The sequence below is a fragment of the Antechinus flavipes genome, chromosome 2 (assembly GCF_016432865.1).
Source record: "Antechinus flavipes isolate AdamAnt ecotype Samford, QLD, Australia chromosome 2, AdamAnt_v2, whole genome shotgun sequence".
Classification (NCBI taxonomy): Eukaryota; Metazoa; Chordata; class Mammalia; order Dasyuromorphia; family Dasyuridae; genus Antechinus; species Antechinus flavipes.
The window spans coordinates 205465567-205491722 of NC_067399.1; the positions used below are offsets into that span (position 1 = coordinate 205465567).

At 33.6% G+C, this 26156-nt stretch overlaps 1 protein-coding gene across 3 annotated transcripts in view; it reads left to right on the plus strand.

Annotated features, from left to right (window-relative positions):
- GRHL1 (grainyhead like transcription factor 1) overlaps positions 1–26156 on the plus strand; it is a 77389-nt gene that overhangs the window by 23290 nt on the left and 27943 nt on the right. For all 3 annotated transcript variants that reach the window (XM_051976108.1, XM_051976109.1, XM_051976107.1), the window contains one exon: positions 25804–25962. In XM_051976108.1, coding sequence (XP_051832068.1) covers positions 25804–25962 — 159 coding nt within the window. The remainder of the gene's footprint in view (positions 1–25803; positions 25963–26156) is intronic.

Genomic DNA, 26156 nt, shown 5'->3' on the forward strand with positions numbered 1-26156 from the left:
TTTTTTTTTTTTTTTCAATAAAGTTAAATCACTAGAATTGTCATTGGATTTGGGTCTCCTCTAATGTTGACAATGAAAAGCTGAGCATTTGAAGTGCATTTAATAGCTATCTGAGCATGTCCCCAAAAAGGATGAGAGAAAGGCTGGACATCTTAGCCTAAGATCTAATTTCTTTTCCTCTACTGGGAATTCTAAGACTTTAAAACAACATTGAGATTTGGTTTGTTCTACTTCACTCTTCTGCTGGGAACCTGGTTACTTGTTCCCAGGTATCCATCAAAACTTCAGGAGAAAACACTCAATGATCATATTACTCACAGACAGATGGAACTACATCTCTTTCTAGATGATATGATCTTATCTCTCAGGTAACATAGCCAATTTCAACAAACTTTTTTTCTTTTTTCTATGGTTCAATTCCTTAAAATTTTTTTTTTTCCTTCTGCAGATATCTGAATAGAATAATCTTTGGAGATAGGGAAAGTGGGAGTCAAGAGATGAGATCCTAGCATCCTGTTCCCCAGGGAAAAAACTATCAAAGAAAAATACCTTGTGTTGTTTCTTTTAATCGTAATCTACCAACTATAAGAAGGAACTCCCAGGTACTCTAAAAAGCTGTCCTTCAGAGCCAAATGTTTTGTGTGTCACGGAAAAGCTCATGTTACAAAAGAGAGGGGATTAAAGTAGAGTTTTGGAGCCAGACTAGAGTACCAGGGAGCTTTAACGGGAGGGATCCTGGTATTTGGATGGAGTATTGGTATCTTTTCCCCTTTGTCTCCTTGTCTCAGCAAAAGTATATGGAGTTCCCAGTGAGGGATTATTGTGGCTTGCAAAGTTCATTTTCAAAAGAGGGGAGGGACCATTCTGGTAATTTGAACTTAAGACTTGTGTATGTGCTTATGTGATGCAGGTTTATAATTCTAATAAGTTTGTTGTGTCTAAGCACAATATTTGGAATTCACTGTGAGAGTAATTTTTAATTTATTTGGCTTGAGCCTATTGCTTGCATTTACAGGAATTCCATTCTAGTGAAACATCAATCAAGTGTTCCATTAAAATAAGGTGTTGCCATGTTTGGTTGCATTAAGCAGGGGCAGGTTTGGTTTGTTTCACAACTTTAAATTTCCCAGTGTGAATGAGAGGGAGGGAAGAGGGGTGAGTCAAACATCTACTTGTATTTGCAATAAAATGAAGGCAGGAGGTTAAGTTGCAGAACTACAGATAATGTATATGCTCTCTGGCCTAAATACAGTTTGTGGCTTAGGAAGTGTACCAGAAAGAAGCAACCTTTAAAACTTGAATGTTTGACAGTGATCAAGAGAAAATTAATAGGTGGGAGACTTAGATTGTAGAGAAGAGATTTGAATAGGTTTTGGGGAATTATAACTAGATTGAAACTTTTCTATCAAAGTAACCTAGGAGAGGAGCTCAAGCTTGAAGTATGGAAACTCAGTGGAGATGAATATTTTGTTTTTTTAAATGCCATTTAAAGAAAAACAGTAGAGTGGGAAAACTTTAGGAATTAGAGAAAAGATGATGATTTAGACTAAGCATCACAATGATAGAACTCTCTTGTGGAAACTGAATAGTTTTTGGAACTAGAGGATCAGATTTGGAAGCAGCAGGGACTTTTCTTGATAAAAAGTTTGTGGAAAATGTCATGTTTATTCTTTCATTGATATGTTATAAGCTACTTCACAGTTGGAGGAGTTTTTTTAAACCAAGTATTCTGGATGTGTTTGTGTAGAGTTTTCTCTTACAAAAACTATTTTCAATTTTCATTTTGAAGGGTGAATTCTATGGGGTTCTAATCAGCAAGATCTTTCCTGGTATAGAGAATTGTGAGTCCATATATCATTGCGAGCTGAGCAGCTAGTGCTTTATATTTCCAACTTATAATAGCTTGCCTTAAAGCAAATACCTTAGGGCAGGGCTTCTTAAACTTTTTCTATTCATGACTCCTTTTTGCCCAAGAAATTTTTAGAGGACTCCAAGTACATAGGTTTATAAAATAGGCATACAAATCAAACATTTACTGAGAACAAATCATAATTTTGTAACTTCAGTTATGAGACTCCATATGGGGTCAGGATCCACAGTTTAAGAAGCTGGGTTTAGGGTAAAGGCCAGATGTTTTAAGGTCTTTGATTGGCTAGGCAGTATATTTGGCAGATAAAAAACAAAAACAAAAAACAAAAAGCTTCTTTTGGTAGCGAAACTTGTATCTCATGAAACAGATTAGCAATAGCCATTTTGTTTTGAGTATGACTTGTTGACCCATTCTTGAGCAAGTTTATCTTCTTTTCATTACTTCTACCTCTTTACTCTCAAACAAAACTCAGTCCTCTATGGAGCATTTTTCTTTGAAAGTTTATTATCTTTCTTTCCCCAAGTCATTTCAGGAAATTCTGTCCAATGTGATTTTCTTAATTTATCATTTCAACAAGTTTTGTCACCTAAAAACTGAATCATGGAGAGTTGAATGTGTCATGGAACCATTAATAATTCAAACGTTTTTTGCTGATTTTTTCCCAGAGTAAAAAGGGAATAGCATCAAGAAAGACAGTTTCTCTGCAGCCAAAATATGTAAGTCTCTCAGGACAAAGTATTAAATTCTCAGCCTTATTAAATTTATATAAGTAATTCATCCTCAGCATTTTTTAGTTTTCATTTTCTTAATTGAAGGAGAAAGCTCTATATCAATACATCTTTCTTAGTTGGGTGTTGACATGTCTCTTAATTTCTTGCCCCTATTAGCCTACAAATTTACCTTTCCTTATTCCATATTTGGTGGTGGGGATGGAATGCAGTTTATGTTTGCCTTGGGTCACACCTGCATCTAGTTCTGCAAATTTCAGAGCAAACATATTCTATTTATTTGGGACACATAGATGCCAGGACTCTATTCCCAAGTGATTACAGTTCACCAGGTCACTTCCAATTTGTAGAATCTGACAGAATGACAGGATGAAGGTACTTCTTTGTATGGTTTCTTTTTTCTATTTCAGTCTGTGACTTTTCCCCTGGCTCTCTTCAATCTATATAGAAACTGAAGATGAAGTGTGGGAGGTGTGGGAAGAGAGTACTATGGCAACATCAAGGGTGATGACTAGATACTTGTTATTCCTTCAGGGAAACGCCCCACTTAGAGGTAGAGTCAGTCTTCCTTCTTTCCCTTCTTCTATCATCTTTCACCCTCACTTCTTTATGATCATTTGAAGAACAAATTTCCACAATCACAGCACTTTGTAATTTATATTCATGTTATTCAATAGTGGTATCAGTGGTAGTGCAATAATTTAATAAAACTGAGGCAGAACATTTATTTAGGACCGCTTAATGAAACAGAGATCCAGCCAGATATCACCTTTGAATTCTCAATTCAGATGTCAGAGAATTTTCTTGTTCTTGATCAATAATCATTAATCCATTAATATCTAATCACTCATATTTAACATGTATAGGACTGCTTGCCATCTGGGGGAGGGGGTGAAGGGAGAGAGGGGAAAAGTTCAAACAGAAGTGAGTACAAGGGATAATGTTGTAAAAAAAATTACCCAGGCATGGGTTCTGTCAATAAAAAGTTATAAAAAATATATATATTCAATCACTAATCAAAATATGCAAATATTTATTAACTAGTTAATCAACTAATTAGATTGCATATATTAATTAAATGTACATATATTTAGACAGGTCGATATTAATACTTGAGGATCTTTTTTTTTTTTTTTACTGATGACCTTATAACCCCAGAGACAGTACCATAAGTTTTGCATTATTATAGCCCAGAAACATTTGTAACATATAGAACTGTAATTATACTGAAGAAAAATTCTGAACTGAATTGAAAAATAGATTGTTATTCTTTTAGTATATTGGCTCCTGTGGAATGAGGTTTTCAAAATCTTGAGTATATTTCCTTTAAGTAATTTTATGTAACACATTGGAAAAAATTTAAATGAAGATAATCTGTACATAGGGCCTTCCTTCTAGGATTATAGAAGTTGGGAATGAACCACTTATAGAGTTTGTAGTCAAGAAATATATTAAATGCATGCTTTCTCTGTGTTAGCATTGGGGATACACAAACAAAAGAGACAGTCCTTGTCCTCAAGGAGCTTGCAGTTTAAAAGGGGAAACCAAGCAATGTATGGGAGGATCCTTTAGTTATTCTGATCACCATATGACAATCAATTGGCATTCCCTTTCCAGAAGCAATGGTATTTGTTTACTGTTCTTGTAGCAAGAGATAGAAAAAGAGTAGGGGAGGAGCCTGGCAGCATGATAATTGTTGTTTTGTCCTTCTTTCTCTAAGAGGACCAGTGACTAAAGGAGGATAATGACTTGTGTGTGAATTGGATTTAAGTGAGGAAGAGCTCTACCCAGTTGTCAAGCTCACTCTCTTCTCTAGTCAGTGAAGTCTAGCTCTCCTTAGACCATACTGGGGGGAAGGACTGAGTACTTGCAGACCCTCCCTCTTCCCCCCAGAATTGGCTCTAAAAAAAAAGTAGTAAGATGGTAGTGAAACAAGGTTGGGTGACTGGAGCATTTGTGGTAGGATGGTTTGGCAGGAAGGCTGAAGAGAAAGAAGGCTGCCCACTGAAGGCAAAATTGCTCCTCGTCCTTCTGAGACCTGCACTTTAACTTGTTAATCTGTCACATCATGGTACATATATATTTGGCTAAGTTGAATTTGACTATAGAGAGTTAAAATAAGGACTCTTAGAAGTTGCTAAGACTGTGTACAAGATGGCTATAAAAGCACCTGTTTGGTTGGATGAATATCACGTGTCTGGGTGAACTAAAGTATAATCTTGGTATAAAGTAACTGAAGAAGCAAGTTGACATTGGTCCAGAAATGAGCAGCTACCTTATTTTCACTTTGCAGGTTTTTAGTTTATTAGAAGATTGCCCAATGATAGGAAAAATTCTTTTGGCTCACAACTAAATGAGGTCACTTTAAAATAACTTTTCCTACTCTCTTGAGCAATGATTTTCCATTAAGAACTTGTTCTTCTTTATGTTCTTTATGATAGCAGCATGATTTATTGGCAAGAGCAATGGATTAGAATCAGACCTGAGTTCTAATTCTTACTTTGCTTCCCAGCTACCTGTTTGTTTTTTATTTGTATTGTTTGTTTTGTCTGTGCTCCTTCTCACAACATTGTTGTAACCACATAAAAGAATTTTGTGAACTGAGAAATGAGCTAAGCACTTTCCTATAAGTTATTATTGACTCCATTTTCCTAATCTCAAAGATCAGGCATTTAACTTTTAGAACTCTGCAATAGCCTTAGTTTTTAGGGGGATTTATAACAATAGTCATCATTATTTTCAGAAGAATAAAGTTTGATCATTTTTATATGGTGCTACACAAGCTGTTTTGATATATAGGCTTCCGTTTCTAGTAACTTACCAGATAACAAGACAGATAGTACTGATATAGAAGATATAACAAGAAAGGACATAACAGATATGTAAACAGCAAAAATATTTACATAATATACATTCCAAAAATAGAACACTTTTTAGGGTAATTAGAGTAAGTTTATTTTAAAATTTCTTCTTGGCATCTTTTTGTAAGAATGTCAATAACTACCACTTTCCCAAAGCATCTTTCTTAATCACTTCAAGTTAATTTGTTTTATTCCTTCTCTCAAAATGTTTTGTGTCCTTGTTATTATTGCATTTACCAGGAATCTGGTGAATCTGGTGTTTACTTGAAATTGGTATTGTGAGGAAGGCACTTGCAAAACCTTAAAGCACTACTAAAGTATAGTAGTGTTAACTTTATGGTATTTTCAGTGAAAGAGGCAAATGTGGTATAGTGGACAGGTGGCACAGTGGATAGAATCAGACACTAACTGTGACTTGGGCAAGTCATTTAATCAAATTTAATCTCAATTTCCTCATTTGTAAAATGAGCTGGAGAAGGAAATGGCAAACCACTCTAGTATCTCTGCCAAGAAAACCCAAAATAGGGTCACACAGAGTCAAATATAATTGAAATAACTAAACAACAACAATAAACTGGACAGAGAGCTGAACTTGAAGTCAGGAAAGGCTGGATTGAAATCTTGCCTCTGATGCTTATTAATTATACAAACATTGAGCAAGTCACTTAATCTTTCTGAGCTTTAATAAACTTTAAGAGTCTCTAAATTAAAGATGGGTTGTGATTTGCATCAGAGAAAGTGAAATCACAGCAATGAAATCACAAGGATTTTTTGATAGGTGGTTGTTCTGAGATTTCCTTTAAAACTGTATCCAAAGTATGTCCTACGCATTCTGCACAGTATATCTCAGAAGTAAGCATGTATGCTACTCAGCTCAGTAGACTACAGTTTATAAGATGATGGAGTATATGCAATCTGGGGAGTTACAAACAAAGCATCCTCCTCTCCTTTGAGATTTTCTTGAAAATGTTGTCTACTTTAACTTATTTCAAGCATCCTTCCAGGAAAATTTATGCAAGCTGATTCTCTTAATCAACTTCTTCTTAGTAACTAAGCTGATTGAAGCTATATTACAGAATTGACTTTCCTGATAATAATATGGTGCAAATAGTTTTATTCCGTGAAGTCAAATGATTTGAAATGTTGATCAGAAAGGAAGACATAATATGTTATTCTGATAATTCTAGTCATTGCTGAAATGCTTTTGTTTAGATATTTCTTTTCTGTAATTTTTTTTCATCTTAAAAGTGATGTAAAATGGGACAGTTATATAAGGAGGTTGGTCAGCAGAAACACTTTAATATACTAAAACTCAGGAATTGTGAATGGCAGAGAAAAAAAAGAGTGGCACACAGACCAACATAATTGGAGTTTTCAGAAATAAGGTGATTTGTCTTCAGCAAGAAGAGGAACTATGACTCTTAAGAGGCAATCACAGGTAGTAATGTATTTGTAAAACTCAGCTGAAGCTACAAGTAAGGACTATCTTTCCAAATTCATAGTGTGGTAGAGATCATTGATCATACACGTATCTTTTCAAGTAAATGAAGAATAGTTAACTTTCTAGTGCATCTTGGAAAGTAATCCGGATAGTAATGATGACAAAAGAAGAAAGGACAAAATTTGAAGAGGTGGTGGGCAAACAAATACACTAATACATAGTAGGTAGAATTGTAAATTGGTCCAAACATTCTGGAAAAGAATATAAACTATGCTCAGAAACTCTGCCTAATCTTTGACCCAGCCTACTACTAGGCATATGCCATAAAGAAAAAAGAAACAATTATATTTCTAAAATATCTATAGCAGTTTTATTTTATTTTGGACAAAAATTAGAAAGCAAAGAGGTATTTATTGGAGAAATGAATAAAGAAATTGTGGTATGTGAATGTGATGGAATATTATTGTGCCATGAGAAGTGATGAAATGAATAATTTTAGAGGAAGTTTGGTAAGACCTCTATGAACTGATGGAGAACAAAGAGAATATCAAACACTCTAAGGGGAAGTGATGTCCTTCTGCTTGAAACTCCTCTAGTTCAATGATAATACCCTTCTTAAGATACTTAGCACATTACATGATTTTCTCATTTATTACACCATAAGCTCTTTGAGGGCATGGTCCTTGAGATTGTGTAAGCTTGAGACTCTCCAAATAGAGAGACAATAGCAACTAACACCTTTTATATTGAAAATGCTATAATAAATTGCAGCTATTCCTATCACAAAAATCTTGTAACTACCATAGAAATTACCATCCTATATTTGGCCTTAGCATGAGCAGGTCAAGTCATGTTTCATGAATTTTTTTTTAATCTACATTAATACTTTTGTTATAACATGGCAACTTTAAGAGGCCAGCATTAACCATAACTCCTACTACAATTGTTTCAGAAGTTACACTGAAGTTTTTCAGAAGGTTTCAGAATCTTTTCCAAGCTATTTGAGTATAAACAAATCATCCATTTAATAACTATTTTGTGTCTGCTTAATGTGGCTACTATAATGGCAATACAGGATTATAGGAATGAATTATGGACTAGGATTAAGTCTTATCTCTTACTATCTGCATGACCATGGGCAAGTCACTTAACTGAACCTTGGATTACCAGTCTGTAAAATCAGGATAATAATGTCTGTAGTCTCTACTTCATGAGTTTTTCTAAGGATCAAGCAAGATAACACAGGCAAAGTTATAGCTAAAAACAATTTTAACATTCTTTTTTCTTCCAAATTTTAAGTTCCAAACTTTCTCCTTCCTTTCCCTCCCTCTTCATTGAGAAGACAAGCAATTTGACATAGGTTATACATGTGCAGTCATGTAAATTTCCATGTAAATCATTCGTGAAAGAAAATACAGACAAATCCCTTCCCCCCAAAAAAGTAAAGAAAAAGTATCTTTGATCTATATTCAAGGTCTACCAGTTCTTTCCCTGGAGTTGGATGGTTCCTTTTATCATATGTCCTACAGCATTATCTTGAATCATTCTTTTGCTGAGAATAGTTAAGTTATTCATAGTAGATCATCATACAATATTACTGTTATTGTTACAATGTTTTCCTGGTTCTGCTGACTTCGCTTTGCATCAGTTCATGTTAAGTCCATATTTTTCTGAGAGAATCCTACTCATCATTTCTTAAAGCACAGTAGTAATTCATTATAATCATATATCATAACTTGTTTAGCCATTCCCCAATTAATAGACATCCCCTCAACTTCTATTTCTTTGCCACCAAAAAAGCAGCTATAAATATTTTTGTACATATAGATCCTTTTCCTTTTTTAAAAAATCTCTTTGGCATTTTGACCTAGTAGTAGTATTGCTTGGTCAAAGAGTATACATGGCTTTATAGTTTTTCGGGTGTAGTTTCTAATTGTTCTCCAAAATGGTTCGATAAGTATACAATTTCATCAGTGATATATTAATGTTTTAATTTTCCTATATCCCCTCCAACATTTGTCATTTTCCTTTTTGGTCATATTAGTCAATCTGAAAGGTGTGAGGTAATAGCTCACAGTTGTCACATTTCTCTTATTAATAGTGATGTAGAACATTTTTTTCATAGCATTGTAGATAGCTTTGATTATCTTGTCTGAAAAGTGATCATATCCTGTTTATATCCTTTGATTACTTATCAATTGAGGAATGGTTCTTAGTTCAATAAATTTGACTCCATTTTTTATATACTTGAGAAATGAAGTTTTATCTCTCCTCATTTTATAGATGAAAAAACTGCATCCCAGAAGGGTAAATTACTTACCCAGAGTCACACAGATAGCAACTAGTAGGCTTATAATTCAAGGGTAGACCTGTAGTTCCCCATCCTCAGCTCTTTCCTTTGTTCATGTCCTTATTAAATCAAATCTTATGCTTTCTCACTTGTTCTCATGTGTAGAATATTTATTTTGTTAATTTTTCTTTGTGTGAATTTAGTATTTAAATTTCTTATCCAAACAATCATGTGAATACTTTTACTCAGCTGTACAATACAATCCCCAATACAAGCTGACCTATATTTTTTTCCATCAGAAGACATATCAAGAAGTTATTGAAATAGGGATATATTAAGATTGAGTTTTACACAGAATGTGAGTGAATTAAAAAATAATGGTCTTTTTAAAGTTGTGTTTAATCTGAAAGGCATGGGATATCAAAACGCTGATTATAGTGTGTTCATCAGGAAGCTTAATAATTTAGGCTTCTGACTCAACTACTAATGATGCTACGTGATGTTTACATAGTACCTTTCTTCTGAAGAACTCAAAGTGTTGCATGCTTTCTCTCTGTGAATTAGGTGGGTGGAAAGTATTTCTGTAATTTTCCCTATGGGTAAATTGAGACACAGAAAATAACTGATATGTTTAAATTCACAAATTTGACCAAACTTAGACCAGACTGAAAAAGGCTTTTATGCTATCATTTATGGAATTAAAGATAATTATTTAAAAGACTGAATTGAATACATAAGGCATACTTAGAAATTTTTATTTTATTTTCAGGGAAATAAGATTGTAGCTCTGATACATGTTTTAGATATAATTCTTCCTTCTCCCTTTCCCCTATTTCTCCTTTCCTTTTTGAGAAATAACATTGAGAATACAACCAATTGTAAGAGCTATTGTGTGGCTTTTGTAATGCTTCCTGGAACAATCATTATAAATTAGTTCAAGATCTTATTTCTTGTTGGTTTTAGGGTTAGCAAGCACTTAGTATCATAAATTTTATAAAAGTTAATCCTATGAAAAAAAGCAAAACACATTTATATACCTTTTAAATTTTCTTCTTTTTTTCAAACTGAGATTTGAGAAATAAAATTAAATCTTTTGAAAAATAATGAGCACATTAATTCATATTCAAGAATGAGGAACTAGACTTAGAAAAATGGGTTGGACTTTTGAAGAGGAATCCAGCAGAGCATCTTTGTCCTGTTTAGCAGCTATTTTTTGTGGTTAGTTTTTTTTTTTTCTTCTAGTAATTTTAGGGGTGGGGATTGCTTGCTCACCTGATGTGATTTTAAATCTGGTACATTAATGACTTGATTCAGGGTTGCTGTCAAATGTCAAGAAATCTTAAAACACTTAAAAAAGAAACATTGATTACTCTTAAATAGTTATTTTTCATTTTTATAGAATATAGGGGAAGGAGGGGTTAAAAAAACACCCCATTTGGCTAGGGGCACAGCACTTATAGTTAAGCCTTAGACCCCTTTCTTGAGGCCAAACCACAATTCTGGTGGGCTGCCAACTGTACTTTTAACTGTCATCTGTTCTTCCTTGGTCATCTGTAGTGTTACTTACAAGTGATTAACAATGGTGGAATTAAGGGAAGAAAGGATTTATTTTTGTTTTCTATTTTTGTCTGGACCAGGAAAACTGGTTAAATCTAGATAGCTCAGCAGGTCAGGAAAAGACTAGTACCCTTAAGTTAAAAAATACTTCAAGTTAAAATAGACTAGAAACCAAAGGATATGACTCAAACCTAGATAAGACTCAAACCTCTACAGAGAAGAGTGAGAATCAGCTCATTGTACTGTTCCAATATATGTCTGAAACATTTCTTTACATTGACCAATTATCATTGAGTTAGTTCTCAGATTTAAAAATATAAGAAATTTTTTCTTGCAGGAGAAGGGAGAAATGAATAAAGAGACAAACATATTCATCTTCCTTTTAAAATTCTACCATTCCTCCATTCTAATACTTTGTAAGAAAGATTGGTGGTATTTTTGTTTGTTTATACTTAAATCTACAGAAACTATTTTTCTAAAATATGAGAAATGGGTTGAATGTCTCCATTTTATAGCTTGGGGACACTGGATGACTTTGCCTAATATTTTGTTCTCTTGGGGATGTGGCATACCATTTCAAAGTATATTAAATAACTGCCTACTGAGGGAAGCTAAAAGAAAACTAATTCCTATAGCTTCTCAAATGAATCTAAGCCTATATTTATGATCCCTTTTATGCCTTTGTTGCATGTGGTGTTTTTGCCAGAAGAATTCCATCTTCCTAAATACAAAACCCTGGCTACCAGATGGATTCATCTTCAGTGCTGTTCCCAATGGGTTCTACAACTAATAGATTTAATAGAATATGTTGTGTAGAGCTGTATCATCCCACCTTGGAAGACAGAACTAGCAAAGAAAAAAAAAACAACTAAGAGGATTAGGAAAGTTTCTGGAAGGGGACGGTCCATGAGCTGAGCCTTGAATCTCATTCATTATAAGATGCAAAGATGAGGAGTTCAGAAGATGGAGAGGCAGGAGGCGAAGTGCTGAGTTCAGAGAACAAAAAACAGTTATTTCAGTATGAAGAGGAGAGATTGGAACTTATGTTAATCATATCCAATCATGTAATGTTTTTCATTCTTAATGGCAATTCTCTTTGAAATATTAGGATTTAGGGGGCAGCTAGGTGGCGCAGTGGATAGAGCACCAATCCTGAAATCAGGAGGATCTAAGTTCAAATCTGGTCTCAGACACTTAACTCTTCCTATCTGTGTGATCCTGGGCAAGTTACTTAACCCCAATTTCCTCAACAATACATACATACAAACATACATATAGTGATTTTTTGCTGTTGTTAACTCTATTATGACAAGGTTGTTTATTTTTCCAACAGACCAACCTATCTCTAAAGTAATCCTTTTTTGCTGATTATCTTTGAATTTAATTTGTCTCCCAACATATTATACCATAGCCAAATTTTAAAAAAGAATGCTTGAGCATTTTGCAGAAAAAGGCACTATATTTATGGATACCCAGTTTTAAAAACAAGTATAAGAGAATTTAAGAATTTTAGAGTTAAAAGAGATTTTAATTTTTTTCAATTAACGAGCACTTATTTCTCTCCATTCTACCTCTCTTCCCTAATGCAAAAAACCCTAATTTTTATAATTTTTTAATAAAATTCATAAAATTTTGTTAAAATTTTATTTTAAAGTGCCACATTAAGGAAAACATTCCCACACTTTCCATCCCCAAATGCATTTCATTTTGAATATTTAGTAGTGGTGTAACTGGATCAAAGACTTTAAGAGTACAAATGGAAGGGTGATTAACTGTTTGGTTGGTTATTGTCCTTACTCGAAGAGGACCAAAATGACATCACCATATTAGAGTGTGACCGACTGTGGCTGATCAGACCAGTATGAGCTCTGACACAAGTTGTAAACAAATAGTCCCTATGAATATTTGGGGCGGCTTCTCTTATTTTGTGCATCTTGTGTTTCTTTTGGGCTAATTCAATTCTGCTTTGTTCATAGAGGACAGCTCCTTCTCTGATGAGGGCACCCCATGCTGGGTGGTCCTATGTCAGTGTTTCCCATGTCATACAATCTATTCTAAAGTTCTTAAGAGAGACCTTGAGTATGTCTTTGTATTGCTTTTTCTGACCACCTTGTGAGGACTTGCACTGTGTGAGTTCTTTATAGTTCAGTGATAGAATTCTTGCCTGCCATGCAGGAGGAGGACAAGGTTCGAGTCCGGCCAAAGCAACAAAAAATATACTTTGATTAGTAAATTAGGATAGGGAGTGGGAGGCATATTTTCTGATTGCTTTACAGAATAGGTGAACTAATTCACAGCTTCACTAACAGTGAATCAATGGACCTATTTTTCGATAGCCTCTAAGTTTGAAGAGATTTTAACGAACTTGAGTACTTAAATAGCTCTGTGTCTTCCTGTGCTACATTACCTGCTCGCATCTTTTTCTGATCATATAGCTGAATATCTTGTGACATCTCTTCTTCTCTTCATTTCTTCACAGTAACAAGTTGCAGTCCCTTTATTATATGCATCTTCTGCCTTTTTATTGTTCTTTTAGTTACATGTAACTTTATTTTGGGAGATTTGGGTTCACAGCTATGCAAAATCCCCAGAAGAATACTGATAGTCAAAAGATGAGCCTTTATTTTAGGGAGAAATATGTTTTGAAAACATTGCATAATTTTCCAAAGGCAATCCATTCTAGTTAGATTCTTTAGCTCCTATTCTTGGCCCATATTTGTATTCTGTGTAAGATTTGTATGCTGATTTACCAACTCTCTAAGACATTCATTTAACTCATATTGTCATCTGGATTATAGGTATTTTCCATTATAGGTATTTAAACAAAACTCTCCTGAATGATTATGGAAATTGTGTAGACAGATTTGAACTGTTTGGGGAATTGGTGAAATTAACAAAGTATCATCCCAGTAGTAAGAGCTGAAGATCCTCATTATCTAGAATTAATCCCTCTTCATGGTAATCTGCAAGAAGCATCCTTAGTGCCAGTTTTGCACTACGAGCTCAGTGCTCAATGATAAGCATACATCTTTCCCGTTTTGTATGGTTAAATAAGCCATAGAAATTTAAACAGAGGATTACCAGAAGTTCCATCTTTTATGTTTATTATTCAAGCAAATAATGTGGGAGACCCCATGTTGGAGAGCTGTTAAAATGATATTTGGTTTATTTGAGTATATTCTTTTTCAGTCAACAATTAGCACAATGGGATTCTTTATTTCCTGTATATTTGAAGAGATAGGTTTTTTTTTTTCAAAATATATGCAAAGAGTTTTTAACATTTAAACTTGCAAAATCTTATGTTTCAAATTTTTCTCCCTCCCTTCCCTCAACCCTCTCCCCTATACAGCAAGTAATCCAATATATGTTAAACATGTGCAGGAGCAGCTAGGTGATGCAGTGGATAGAATACCAGTCCTGAAGTCAGGAGAACCTGAGTTCAAATCTGATCGCAGATACTTAACACTTGGCTGTGTGACTTTGGGCAAGTCACTTAATCTCAATTGTATCAATAACAAACAAACAAACAAACAAAAAAAAAAAAAAAAAACCATGTGCAATTCTTGTATACCTATTTCCACATTTACTATGTTGTATAAAAAAAAATCAAATCAAAAAGAAAAAAAAAATGAGAAAGGAAAAAAGCAATCAAACAACAAGAAAAAAAGTAAAAATACTTTGTTTGATCCCCATTCAGTCCCCACAGTCCTCTCTCTCTGGGTGCAGATGGCTCTCTTCATCACAAATGGCCTGAATCACCTCATTGTTGAAAAGAGTCACATCCATCAGAATTGATCCTCATATAATGCTGTTGCTGTGTACAATGTTCTCTTGGTTTTGCTCACTTCACTTAGCATCAGTTCATGTAAGTCTCTCCAAGGCCTCTTTAAAATCATCCTCCTGATCGTTTCTTATAGACCAATAATATTCCATAACATTCATATATCATAATTTATTCAACCATTCCTCAACTGATAAACATCCTCTCTATTTTCTGTATGTTTGTGGCACTTGTGGGATTTAGTTTTACAAAAGGATTTGCCAAAATTTTCCTTAAATTATAAACTCTCATGCTACAATCAAAATAATTATTTTTATAAAATCATTTTATACGTTTATTGCACAGAGTGAAATTTATGCCATTAAATACCACATAGTAGTTCAGTAGGGACTGTTTGGTTTTTAGCAGTTTTGATAAGAGTGTGACATGTCAAATCACCTCATTTACAGTGCCAGCCTTCAAAAAAGCCTCGAGCAAATTACCTTCACATCTTTTCTATTGCTAGTATTTCTTTCCATGGTATCCACATGCCTTTGCCTTCCATAAGGAAGTAGCTAGGCAGTTGTGAGGAAGTTCAAGGAGTGCATTAATACTTCTGGCCCATGCCCAGAAAATTCTTTTTTTCTCCATTTTCCTCATTTAATGCCTTCTCTCTACCTGTCCCTGTACTGGGCTATTACATCAGTATTTCCACATTATTATTATTTGTGGTAATCAAAATATTCTGCTAATAACAAAATGACATATTTAGTGCTGAGGAATTGGGGTTATTACCATAATCTTCATATGGAATGATTAGAAATGTACCAACTTGGAAATAAATTTATGTAAGTTATAAGAGCAAAAAGGTTATATTTAGATGGATAACAAATACTTATGAATAATGGTAAGAATAAGGGTTTTCTGAAGTATCTCTTTTTTCTTATCTTAAAATTTGACCAAAGTTTGTTTGTTGTTGTTTTTTTGGACAGAAGTTCTAAAATGGGAGGAGGGTAGGACTGTACTTTGTGTTGGATTGCCCCAAAATTCTCATAGGAATAAATAACACTGAGGATCAGAAGCTTTCTGTAAATGATGATACTAAGATTACCAAGCAAAATCCCTTCTGTTTGGGAAGTGAACTACACAATCTGAAATGATAGAAGGTAGTTCAATTGTTTCTTACTGCAGAACTCTGTCTTGAATATTCTTTTAATAAATACCTGTTATATAATGCCAAGGAATGGTCTGCACAAATCAAGTCTCTCTTCCCTACCTTGTCCGCACCCCGCTTTTTTTCTAACTCTGATCTTCAGTTATAACCTGACACATTAACTTTGGCTTGCATATGTGGCCCTGCTGATCACAGAAGATAATTGGTGATAGGGATTGCCTCAGGACAGATATTATAAATATGGACAAAGCAATTCAAATTTTGTATATTTTTGATAATAGTTTGTGTAGGACGGATTGGGTGCAAGACCCCCTTCCCAATTCAATTAACTAATCAGAGACATCATCAGGTACAAGGAGAGGCCCAGACACATACCTGGGAGCTATCCCATGCTCCTGGCATGTGCTCCTGGAACCTGACCTGCTTCCAGCTTGTCCAGGGTTTAAAAGCAAAAGACTCGAATCTTCTCATTGAGTGGACCAACAGGATGTAACCATCCTTGACCAATGGTCACAATGCTGGCTACCGCCCACAGGTCACAGCACTTCCTGCAACTTCCTGCATCTCAGGTTCAAAGTTCATTCCTCCAGAGAACAAATGACTTCTCAAGGTCCAAAGTTCTGGGAACAGGGACCATGTGACAATACTGAGAAATACTTCATCCAATCAGTCCCATTCAGGTTTAATATTGTAGGCAGTACATTTTTATATAGAATAAGAAGCAAATGCACTCAATATAAACTGCCAGCGTAATTTTAAGGTTATCATATACCAGTATTTATTCCTATAGCCTGTTATTTGAAATTGCTTAACCATCACCTAGAAACCAAGAAATAATGTGGTGATGGTAGGAGAGTCACGATAAACATCAATCAACAAATGGCAAATTTTAGATGTAGAAAGTGGTAGAGATGATTTAGTCCAATACTGTGGATGAGCATTTGCTAGATCTTGCTAGTAATACTGCAGGGGATTTCAGACAACTTACTATACAATGTAAGATAAGACCTAGTAGGCCTCTTAGCAGTAGCATGCTATAAAGAACATGTATTCAGAGTCAGAAGAACTGAGCTTTTGGATCCTGGCTCTCTTGTTTCCATGGCCTTTGAATACTGTCATTTCTTTGATTCTTAGTTTTCTTACCTATAAAGTGAATGGTTTAGACTAGATCATCTCCATATTTTATATCATGTTGTGTGTGTGTATGTGTGAACACACATAGGTTATATCCTATATATGTGATCTATATGGGATATATTTGTAAGCTTTATCCCAGAGTTGATATGTAGGGTCTATATGTGATCTGTAAGATATAGGTACATGTGGTCTCCATAGCCTATATCACACATACAGACATACATATATAATCTAACCCCTTCACTTTATAAGTGACAAGTCTAAATCCTATAAATATGATATATCTATATCTACATATATCTCTATATCTCTATATCTATCTATCTATCTATATGTCCATCTTAGTCTAAGTTGGGATACAAGACGTATTCACTTACAAGAATAAAGAATAGTACCAAGTAGTTAATGTGAAGTTTTAAATTAGTGATACAGAGAAGCAGTGCTATAGGAGTTCAGATTACTATTTCTGGGATGATCAGGAAATACATTAAGAAAGTGAGTGCTATATCAGGGTATTGAAGATTGGGGGAAGAGGGAAGCACTGTAGATAAGGGGAATATTATGAGCAAAGGCAGGACTGCATGAAGCATAGGTGAGGAATTTTTAAGCTGGTCTAGTTGGCCCAGAAGGGTTGGGGAAATGATGGCAAGTAAGTTAATACTATTTATTCTAAGTAAGGATTTAAACACTATAACCACTGAGAAACACACCTATTTCCCCAAAATGCTTTTGGTAGCTGTAGTTTTCTAATCTGTAAAATGAAGAAATTAAATCACATTATCTCTAAAGTCCCTTCCAGTTCTGTAATTTGTGAATATCAAAGTGCAGATGTGGTTGAAAAGTCTATTCTATTGAGGCATTTTAAGCAATATTGGTCAAGTGAACCATTCTTCTTTCTCCCCACTTCCTTCATGGCATCTTAGGGCCACAAATTTAGAAATTACAGATAGAAATCACAGTAACTTTAAGGTTCTCTGAACCTGGAATATAAAAATTCATGGCAATTAGAAAGCATTAATGCTAGTAATATCCACTAGGTGGTGCTAAACTAAAGCTAATTAGATGAAATTGGCAGTTTGATAGGCTCCGAAGCAATGCATTTAAATTCAGAGAGGTGAAAAAAGAAAAATCACCAAAAAAAAAAAAAGAATAAAATTAGCAATGATTTTCTTTCTAAAATATTCGCCTCAGGGTTTCTTTAAAGTGCTCTTTCAGAGCATTTAAAATATGGTTCAACATATAATGACAAATTGTTTAGGAAGAGTCTAAAAATTAAACACAACTGTGCTATATTCCTTTTAGACTTCCGGGTGTGTATGTGCACACATGTAACACATGTATATGTCTTTAGTAAAGATGTAGCATGGTGATAGGACATCTTATTTTCGTTTTAATGAAACAGAAGGAATTACACTTGGGAAGGAGAATCCTATTAACTTGGTGTGACTTTTTAGATAATTTGTCACTAAGATTTAGTTGCTACTACTATTATAGAATTACTGTACTATTAGTACAGAAGTACTAGTTAAGAATTAGTTAATACATTTTTGGAGGGATTCCTAAAAAATATAAAGCTTTTAGGACATTTTTGAAGTAATTTCCAACTTAGTAGTTTGCAATTTTATGTGACAATATTCCCATATCATCTTTAAAAATACAAAACTCATGCCTATGTCTACATTTTTGAAAAATAAAATAATCTGTAGAAATAATTTTCTTAGCTCAGATTCTATTCAAATTAAGTTAATAATTTATTACACTTTTTATCATACACAAATCATAAACAAAATACAATAAAAACAAATTGTATTTACAATACAATACAATAAAACAATATAACATATTTATGGATTCTTTAACCATATTAATATTTATACCTTTAAACATTGCCTTTATAAAATAATTTGATAGATGGTCTCTTTTTTGGCACAAAGTTTCTCAAAATAGGGAGAACATCATTGTAATTTCAACTCATAATGATTTTTATTAATCAAAAATAAGTTCTTTGTCTTTTCAACAGCTATAAGCATTAAATTCACAAAGCTGTCACTAATAGTAAAAAACAAATTGTTTTAACAGCCAACATATAATTATTTTTCCACATACAAATGCTTGTTTCAATGTATCATGTCTATTCAGATATATTGTTCTAATCCATAACAAGTAGATTTCTTGTTTATTAATATTTAGAATATCAGAATCTTTAAGGTAAAATGAAATTGTTTCTATACATTACTCATAGAATAGCAGAATCTGAGAGATGAAAGAAACCTCAGGAACTATATAATCCAGCTAAATCCATGAAAGGAATACCTTCTGACAAGCAGTTTATTCAGTCTGTAAGCAGACTTCTCCAGAGGGGGAAGCATTCCATTATCTCTTAAGGCAGCTTATCTAAAACATTCCATTTTTTGAACAGCTTGAATTCTTAGAATTTTTTTTCTTAACATCAAGCCTAAATTTGCCTCTGCAACTTCTGCAACTTTGCAACTTTACATTTATCCTTATTAATTTCACCTTATTAAATTCAGCCCAATTCTCTATCCTTTCAATATTCTTTTGAATCCCAACTGTTTTCTAGCACGTTGGCCATAAACTTTGAGTCAAACCATTGTTTTTGGTTCTTTTCCTTTGGAGCCAAACAGAATAAGTCCAATCCCTTTTTCTTAGGCAGGGGAAAAAACCAAACCTTTACATACATGAACACTTTCCCATGATTATTTTTTTCCTCAGTTAGACCATGCCCAGTTCTTCAAGCAGTCCTCTCATAGACTCAAAGCCTATCAGTGCTTTGGCTGCCCTCCTCTGGACATACTCTAACTTGTCTTCGCACAGGAAGACTTAACCCAGCATTCTCAAAGAAGTCTGATGAGGGAAGATTTTTTTTTTTTTTTTTTAAGTCTCTTCCCTGTTCCTGGAAACTGTGCCTCACTGTATCCCAAGATTGCATTAACCTTTTTGGGTTGCCACATGACTCTGCTGGTTCATCTTGCACTCACAGTCCATTAAAATCCCTACATCCTTTTCAAAACAACTATTGCACATAATTGTGCCTTCCCCATCTTATACTTATAAAGCTGAATTTTTCCTATCTAAGAGCAACACTACATTTATCCTTTTTGAATTTTTGAATTACCCTTTCAGAATTCTTTTGGATTCCAGCTCTTTCTTCTGTTGTTTTAGCTTTCCCTCTGAGTTTTGTGTCATCTGCAAATTGGATAAACATGCTCCTCATGCTTTTATTCAAGCCTTTACAGCACAGAATTAGGCCAAGATCCCAGGGATATTCCACAAGAGACATCTTGCCACTTTGACATTGAACCACAAACTTGGAATCTGGCCATCTACATTCTGCACTCTGTATTCTCTGATCATATTGTGTCTAATCTATATTTCTCCATCTTTTAAAAAATGGTATGAGATAATTTATGAAAAACTTTGTTAAAATCTACATAAACTATATTCATAGTATTCTCCCCATTACTAGTTTAGAAATCTTATAGAATAAGGAAATAAGATTAGTCTTTCTTGATAAAGCTTTATTATTCTAATTATTGCTTCCCTTTGTAGATGTTCAGCAACTAATAAACTTTTCTAGAATTTATCTTAGGAATCAAAGTAAAGCTTTTACCTTGTCATTTGCAGACTTTCTGCTCTTTAAAAAAAAATTGGATATTTGATCTTCTCCAGTCTGTTACCTCTCCCATTTTTCATGATCTTTTGAGTATAATTGACAGTAGTTCAATAGTCATGTCTGACAACTTTTTAAGGATCTGAGTATATTGTTCATATGAGCCAGGTAATTTGAATAAATCAAGAACAGCTAGATGCTCTCTTTTTATTTCCTTACATTAGGTATTAATAATTAAGTGATTAATAAATAGATTTTTACTTTTGATTTTAAGGTGGTCATTTTTTAAAGTTGGTAAATATAAATATTACTTTGTAAATGTATTAATCATAACTTTAAATTTTTCACAAATTCAATTACTTTATCTGATAAGAGTATGACTGATTTATTTAGGTTTATTTTATTTATATATTTAACTTATATTGATTTATTTAGAGGAGTTGGTTTACTCCCCCCCCCCCAAAAAAAAATATATATATATATAATACAACTTTTGGAAGAGGAAACTTTTATTACAAAATGAATTTGCTTCATTTTTATTATCACTTAAGAAATTTAGCCATTTCTTCTTTTAGCTCACATATTCTTCAGAGTACTTTAGCAGAAGAAAGCCAATATGTTTTGAAATAATAGGTTCCTATTCTCTATTATTGTATCATTACTTCTTGAGTTCAAATCTGGCCTCAGACACACTTATCTAGCTGTGTGACTCTGGGCAAGTCCTTTAACTCTGTTTGCTTCAGTTCCTCATCTGAATTGGAGAAGGAAATTTTGAATCTTTGCCAAAAAAAGCCCAAATGGATTCATAGAGTTGGACAAGACTGAAAATGACTGAACAACAATTACTATACACAATTTTGCATAGACCATACTTTTAATGGAATGCCTTTTTATAAAGTTGATTACTCTTGCAACAAGTTGAAATTTTATAACACTTTATTCATATTCTAAATGCAAGTGATTGTGAAATATGCAATTTATCCATATTTTGTAAGAAACCATAGTTTAACTAGTACTTGTAGGCTTCTAATTTGCCCTGAGATGAAACGAATTCTATGTCATTCCAGTATATTATTCATTAAGAAACCCATTGGTCATTTTGAAAATTTCTCCTCATGTGATGTAGTAAGCAATAGGCTTGCAAGTAACACCTTCCCTAACAGTCTCAACATGTTGTACATATATAATCAAATGAGCATTTCTAACCACAGCTGTTGCTGCAATCATTTTTTCATTGTGAAATGGAAAGATTTCAATTTCTCAGTTAACTGGTACTTCAGGCACAAAGACCATTCTTCCCACTGTGTTCTCTGTCACTGCCCATTAAAAGCTGCTTTACCCATGTTTCACTGAGTATCATTTTGCACCTATCAGTTGCTGCAGATAGCACTAATATTTCTCCTATTGAATGAGGCCTTCTATAATTCTATAGGCAACTTTATGTGATATAAGCAATCCTTTTGGTATCACAGATGTGTTTTTTTGTGAGGAAAAACTTGTTTTTACTTACTAAAAATATTTCCGAAAAAAGTTTTTCTTTTGCCAACATATTCCACACATATATTTATCTTACCCCAAAGAAGGCAATTAATATAACCATTCTAGAATGACGTTCATTTTTTTAAATGTTAGTTTAAAAAAAACACAGCTTATTGTTATTATCAGAATATATGGCATACACTGTAAAATATAACAATTTTTTGTTTTTTTCATTTCTGCACAAAGATTTTTTGTGTTTGCTTATACACTTAATGTGAAAATGTAGCAAACACCATGATGACACAGCCCATTTGTCACGAACCTAAGTCAGCTGACAGTGGCAGACTGCATTCATGAAAAGTATTTAGGGCCACCCATTTTAGCAGTTTGAATGAGGACTTTATATGTGAATTTGAGAAATTTTCAAAGTAGGATATTTGATATCTCCTATATATTTTAATTCCTGCATTTAGTAGTAAGTGCCTTTCAGATTGAGAGATCATATTAGTAACTCAGTTTCTCTACTTCCAAAGAGAAAAGAAGAAGACTAATAGAAAAGATTTAAATGTGAAAACGAACTTTAATGTTATCTGGAGACAGCAGTGGAGAAGGCTGTGGATCTTCCAATCTGCAACCAGAATGGGGCAAGACATGATGTGGCAGCTCTCATAAATGACTTCTCAGCTTTCCCCATTTGTATAGGAAGAGTTTTAGAAATGTTTTAGGGATATTCTCCTATTTTAGGGAGTGCTAAAATGATGATTAGCATGGAGCAAGGTTTTATCTGTTACCTCCTCTTTCCGAATTACCTTTGGGAGATGAGGATGTAAAAATGGAATATTTTCCAATCTAGCAATCAGCCATCTCCTTTGTAATCTCAGGTACTACAAAAATATTTGGGCCCTGGGGACTCTTGTCAATGAAGTGATAATGGAAGAAATTGGAGTGAAACCTTCTTGATTGGACTAAAAACAAAAAAGAATGAGAAGCAATTACAACTACATAGGAATAGAACATCTTAGTCAAAATGGACAAGGATCTTTCCCCAAAAGATTTTCTTTTAAATTTTTTGGTCATTGCCAGGAGTGTGGTTTTGGAACATCCTTTCAAGTGAGGATCTAAGGCCCTCTGAAGGATAATTTATAACTTTTCCTTTGGCATTCTATGCTAATTTGTCACATGAATTATAATTCCTATTCTATAAGGAAGGGAAGATATTAACAAAAGGGAAAAAGGCCTTAGTTATTAATAAAGCCATGTATTAATGTGTATGGATTGAACTTATAGTTACAGGATTTTAAGAAGCAAATATATTTTTATACACCTCATAAATTCATATAAACAGCAAAATAAAAACTATAAAGTAGATCATGATAGTATATACAATACCATGAATTTATGCATATCATGTTAAATGATCTGTGTAATATTCAATCATTTATACAGTGGATTTGATTTAACATGGTAATTCCTTTGGTTTGTGTCTCCTAAAGTGAAAACAAAAGAAATTGTAAGTACACTGGTTTGTCAATAGTGATGGTAACTAGCTCCCACTAAGATTTAAGGTTTGGTTCATCATGTTAGTCTTGCTTTTGTTGCCTTCGATTTTAATTTCTTCATTGAAAAAAGGGTGATCTATTTATATGGGAATTGTTATTGCAATACTTTTGACTATTCTACTTTGCATGACCCCATCGGAGTTTACACCATAGATTGGAAAACTCTCTCACAACTCCTTAAAGTTTAGTTATAGATAATAAGTATCAATGTTCCTTCAACATATCAGGTGTTTTGAAATTTTTTTTTCTTCTTTCATAGCCTTTGAAACAAATCAGTATAAGACTCATTGCCATTTACCAGTCTAGAAGATTTCATATCCATGTTGGTAGAATTACCATGCTAGAGAAGTATTTGGTTTAATCTATGAGGTGCCATTAATTTCATGGCTCATGGTGTTAACAGACTATTGTTATTCTTCACCTGAGTTTCCATGCCAGCAAATGCAAAGTGATAGGAATTCAAATTATTTTCTTTATTTTTTTTCCCAAAAATCCTCCATAAAATTTGCATAGTGTCTTCTTGTTGTTTTGGTGTCTTTAGAGTGTCAATATGAAAACCAAGAGGTACATATGTTGTCTTTTCAGGTTCACCACCTGAAAGATAGTTCACCAACTATCTTAATAACATCTTCCATGTCAATTCTTGTGAATAAGTTATCATTTGAAATATCCTACATTTTCCTTACATCTAGCATGCATGTTTCTGTTGCATTTTGGTTTACTGTGTTTTCGATTCTTTTGAGATTGTTGTTGTTTATTATTCCCAGCCCCATAGCATCAACGGGAGATGGGAATTTTTTAATTTTTGCCAAGGACCAGATTTTAAATGTATATCTATATGTTATATATTATATACATAAAAGCTTTGAGTTATAGCCCAAGGAAAGGACCTGAAAATCATAATAGATTGTTCCTTAAGGACTTGGTTATATAAGAAGTTGGGTTGTATAACCCAACTTCTGCAGGGTATTTGCTATCATCAAAGGAGTATTGATAACAAAACTGAAAAGCCCTATCCTACCTTTAAAAGTTATTTGTTATACCTCAAGAATATCTTAGAATTAGAAAAGATCTAAAAAGGGATTTTTTTTTCCAAGGGAAGGGAAGAAGGAGGGAAGTTTTTTCAGTCTGGTCTGGAAAAGCAAAAGCAAAGTGGGACGTGATAAAAATCCTTAAATAACATGGGTAAGATAAATATAGATATTATTCACAAATTCCAAAGCAAGGATGTACCTTTTTTTAAAAAATCAGATGGCATAAATTTAGAACAAATGAAAGAAAGTGATACATGATACTACAGAGTATACTTTAAAGAATTCATTATCCTGCTTCTCTCCTATCCCTCACCCTTAAACTGATAAGTGAATAAAATATAAATGAATCTTTACAAAAAGTTGGATACATCTTTATGATCAACCTACAAATATCAAATATGTCTTCATAAACATATTTTAGTAATGAGATAATTTAAGTGGACTATGGATTTTACTTTTAAGAACTCTTTGGAACTTATTTCTGCTAAAGTGAAAACAGAAGAAATGGCAAGTACTGTTGTTCAATCATTTCCAACTCTTCATGATTTCATTTGGGTTTTTTTTTGGCAAAGAAAACTAGAGTGGTCTGCTCTTTCCTTCTCCAGACCATTTTACATATGAGGGAACTGAGGTAAATAGAATAAGTGACTTGCCTAGATAGTAAGTGTTTGAGGCCAGATTTGAATTCAGAAGATGAATTTTCTTGACACTAGATTTGGAACTCATCCATTGCACCACCTAGCTGCCCTTAATGACAAGAACACTCTTTGATAATACTGATTATACCTAATTTCCACTGACATTTAAGACCTCATTTTTCATTCACCACAGGAATAACATGAAAACATCAGTCCCATGGGACTTTTTGCTAGTTTGGAAAAAGGTGGAAAGTGCTATTGCTGCCATTTTTTTTTTAAAGAGGAAATTAGGCATAGGAAAATAGTGATGGATGCCCAAAAGAAATTTAATCCAACTGACCTAATCAACATTAATATATGGCAGGAAGAATAAAAGTAATGATGAATTTTTCCTTTTCTATTTTATCATTCCTTTGACCAATGAATGTATTAATGCTAATTTTAAAATTTTCCTCTCCTATATTTTTAAAGATGCTTTGTAGAAAGTTAATGAGGAACAGTCCTTTAATTTAAAATTAACTTTCCTAGGTCAGTGAAATGAGTTCTAATGAGACTTGAACTATGAAACTTCAATAAATTGTTATAATTGTGATTATGTGACTTTGTATATGACTTGTTTATGGAATTTTTTTTTCTTTTTGTAGGTTTTCATTTCTGTGAACTGCTTGAGCACAGATTTCTCCTCTCAGAAGGGTGTGAAGGGACTGCCCCTTAACATTCAAATTGACACGTACAGCTACAATAACCGGAGCAACAAACCTGTTCACAGAGCCTATTGCCAGATTAAAGTCTTCTGTGATAAGGTAAGATCAGATGTAGGCGTACTTAACAGTACCTCTTGAGCTTCCTTTTGAAACTAAGCTGCCAAAAGTCCTTTTTATTTGTATTTTTTTTTGAAATCTTAAAAAGAGATCTGAGGATTGAGTTAATAATATTTAAGTGAATGCTTTGAGGACTCTTGGACAGACTACTATTTTTTATTTCAATAAATCAATTT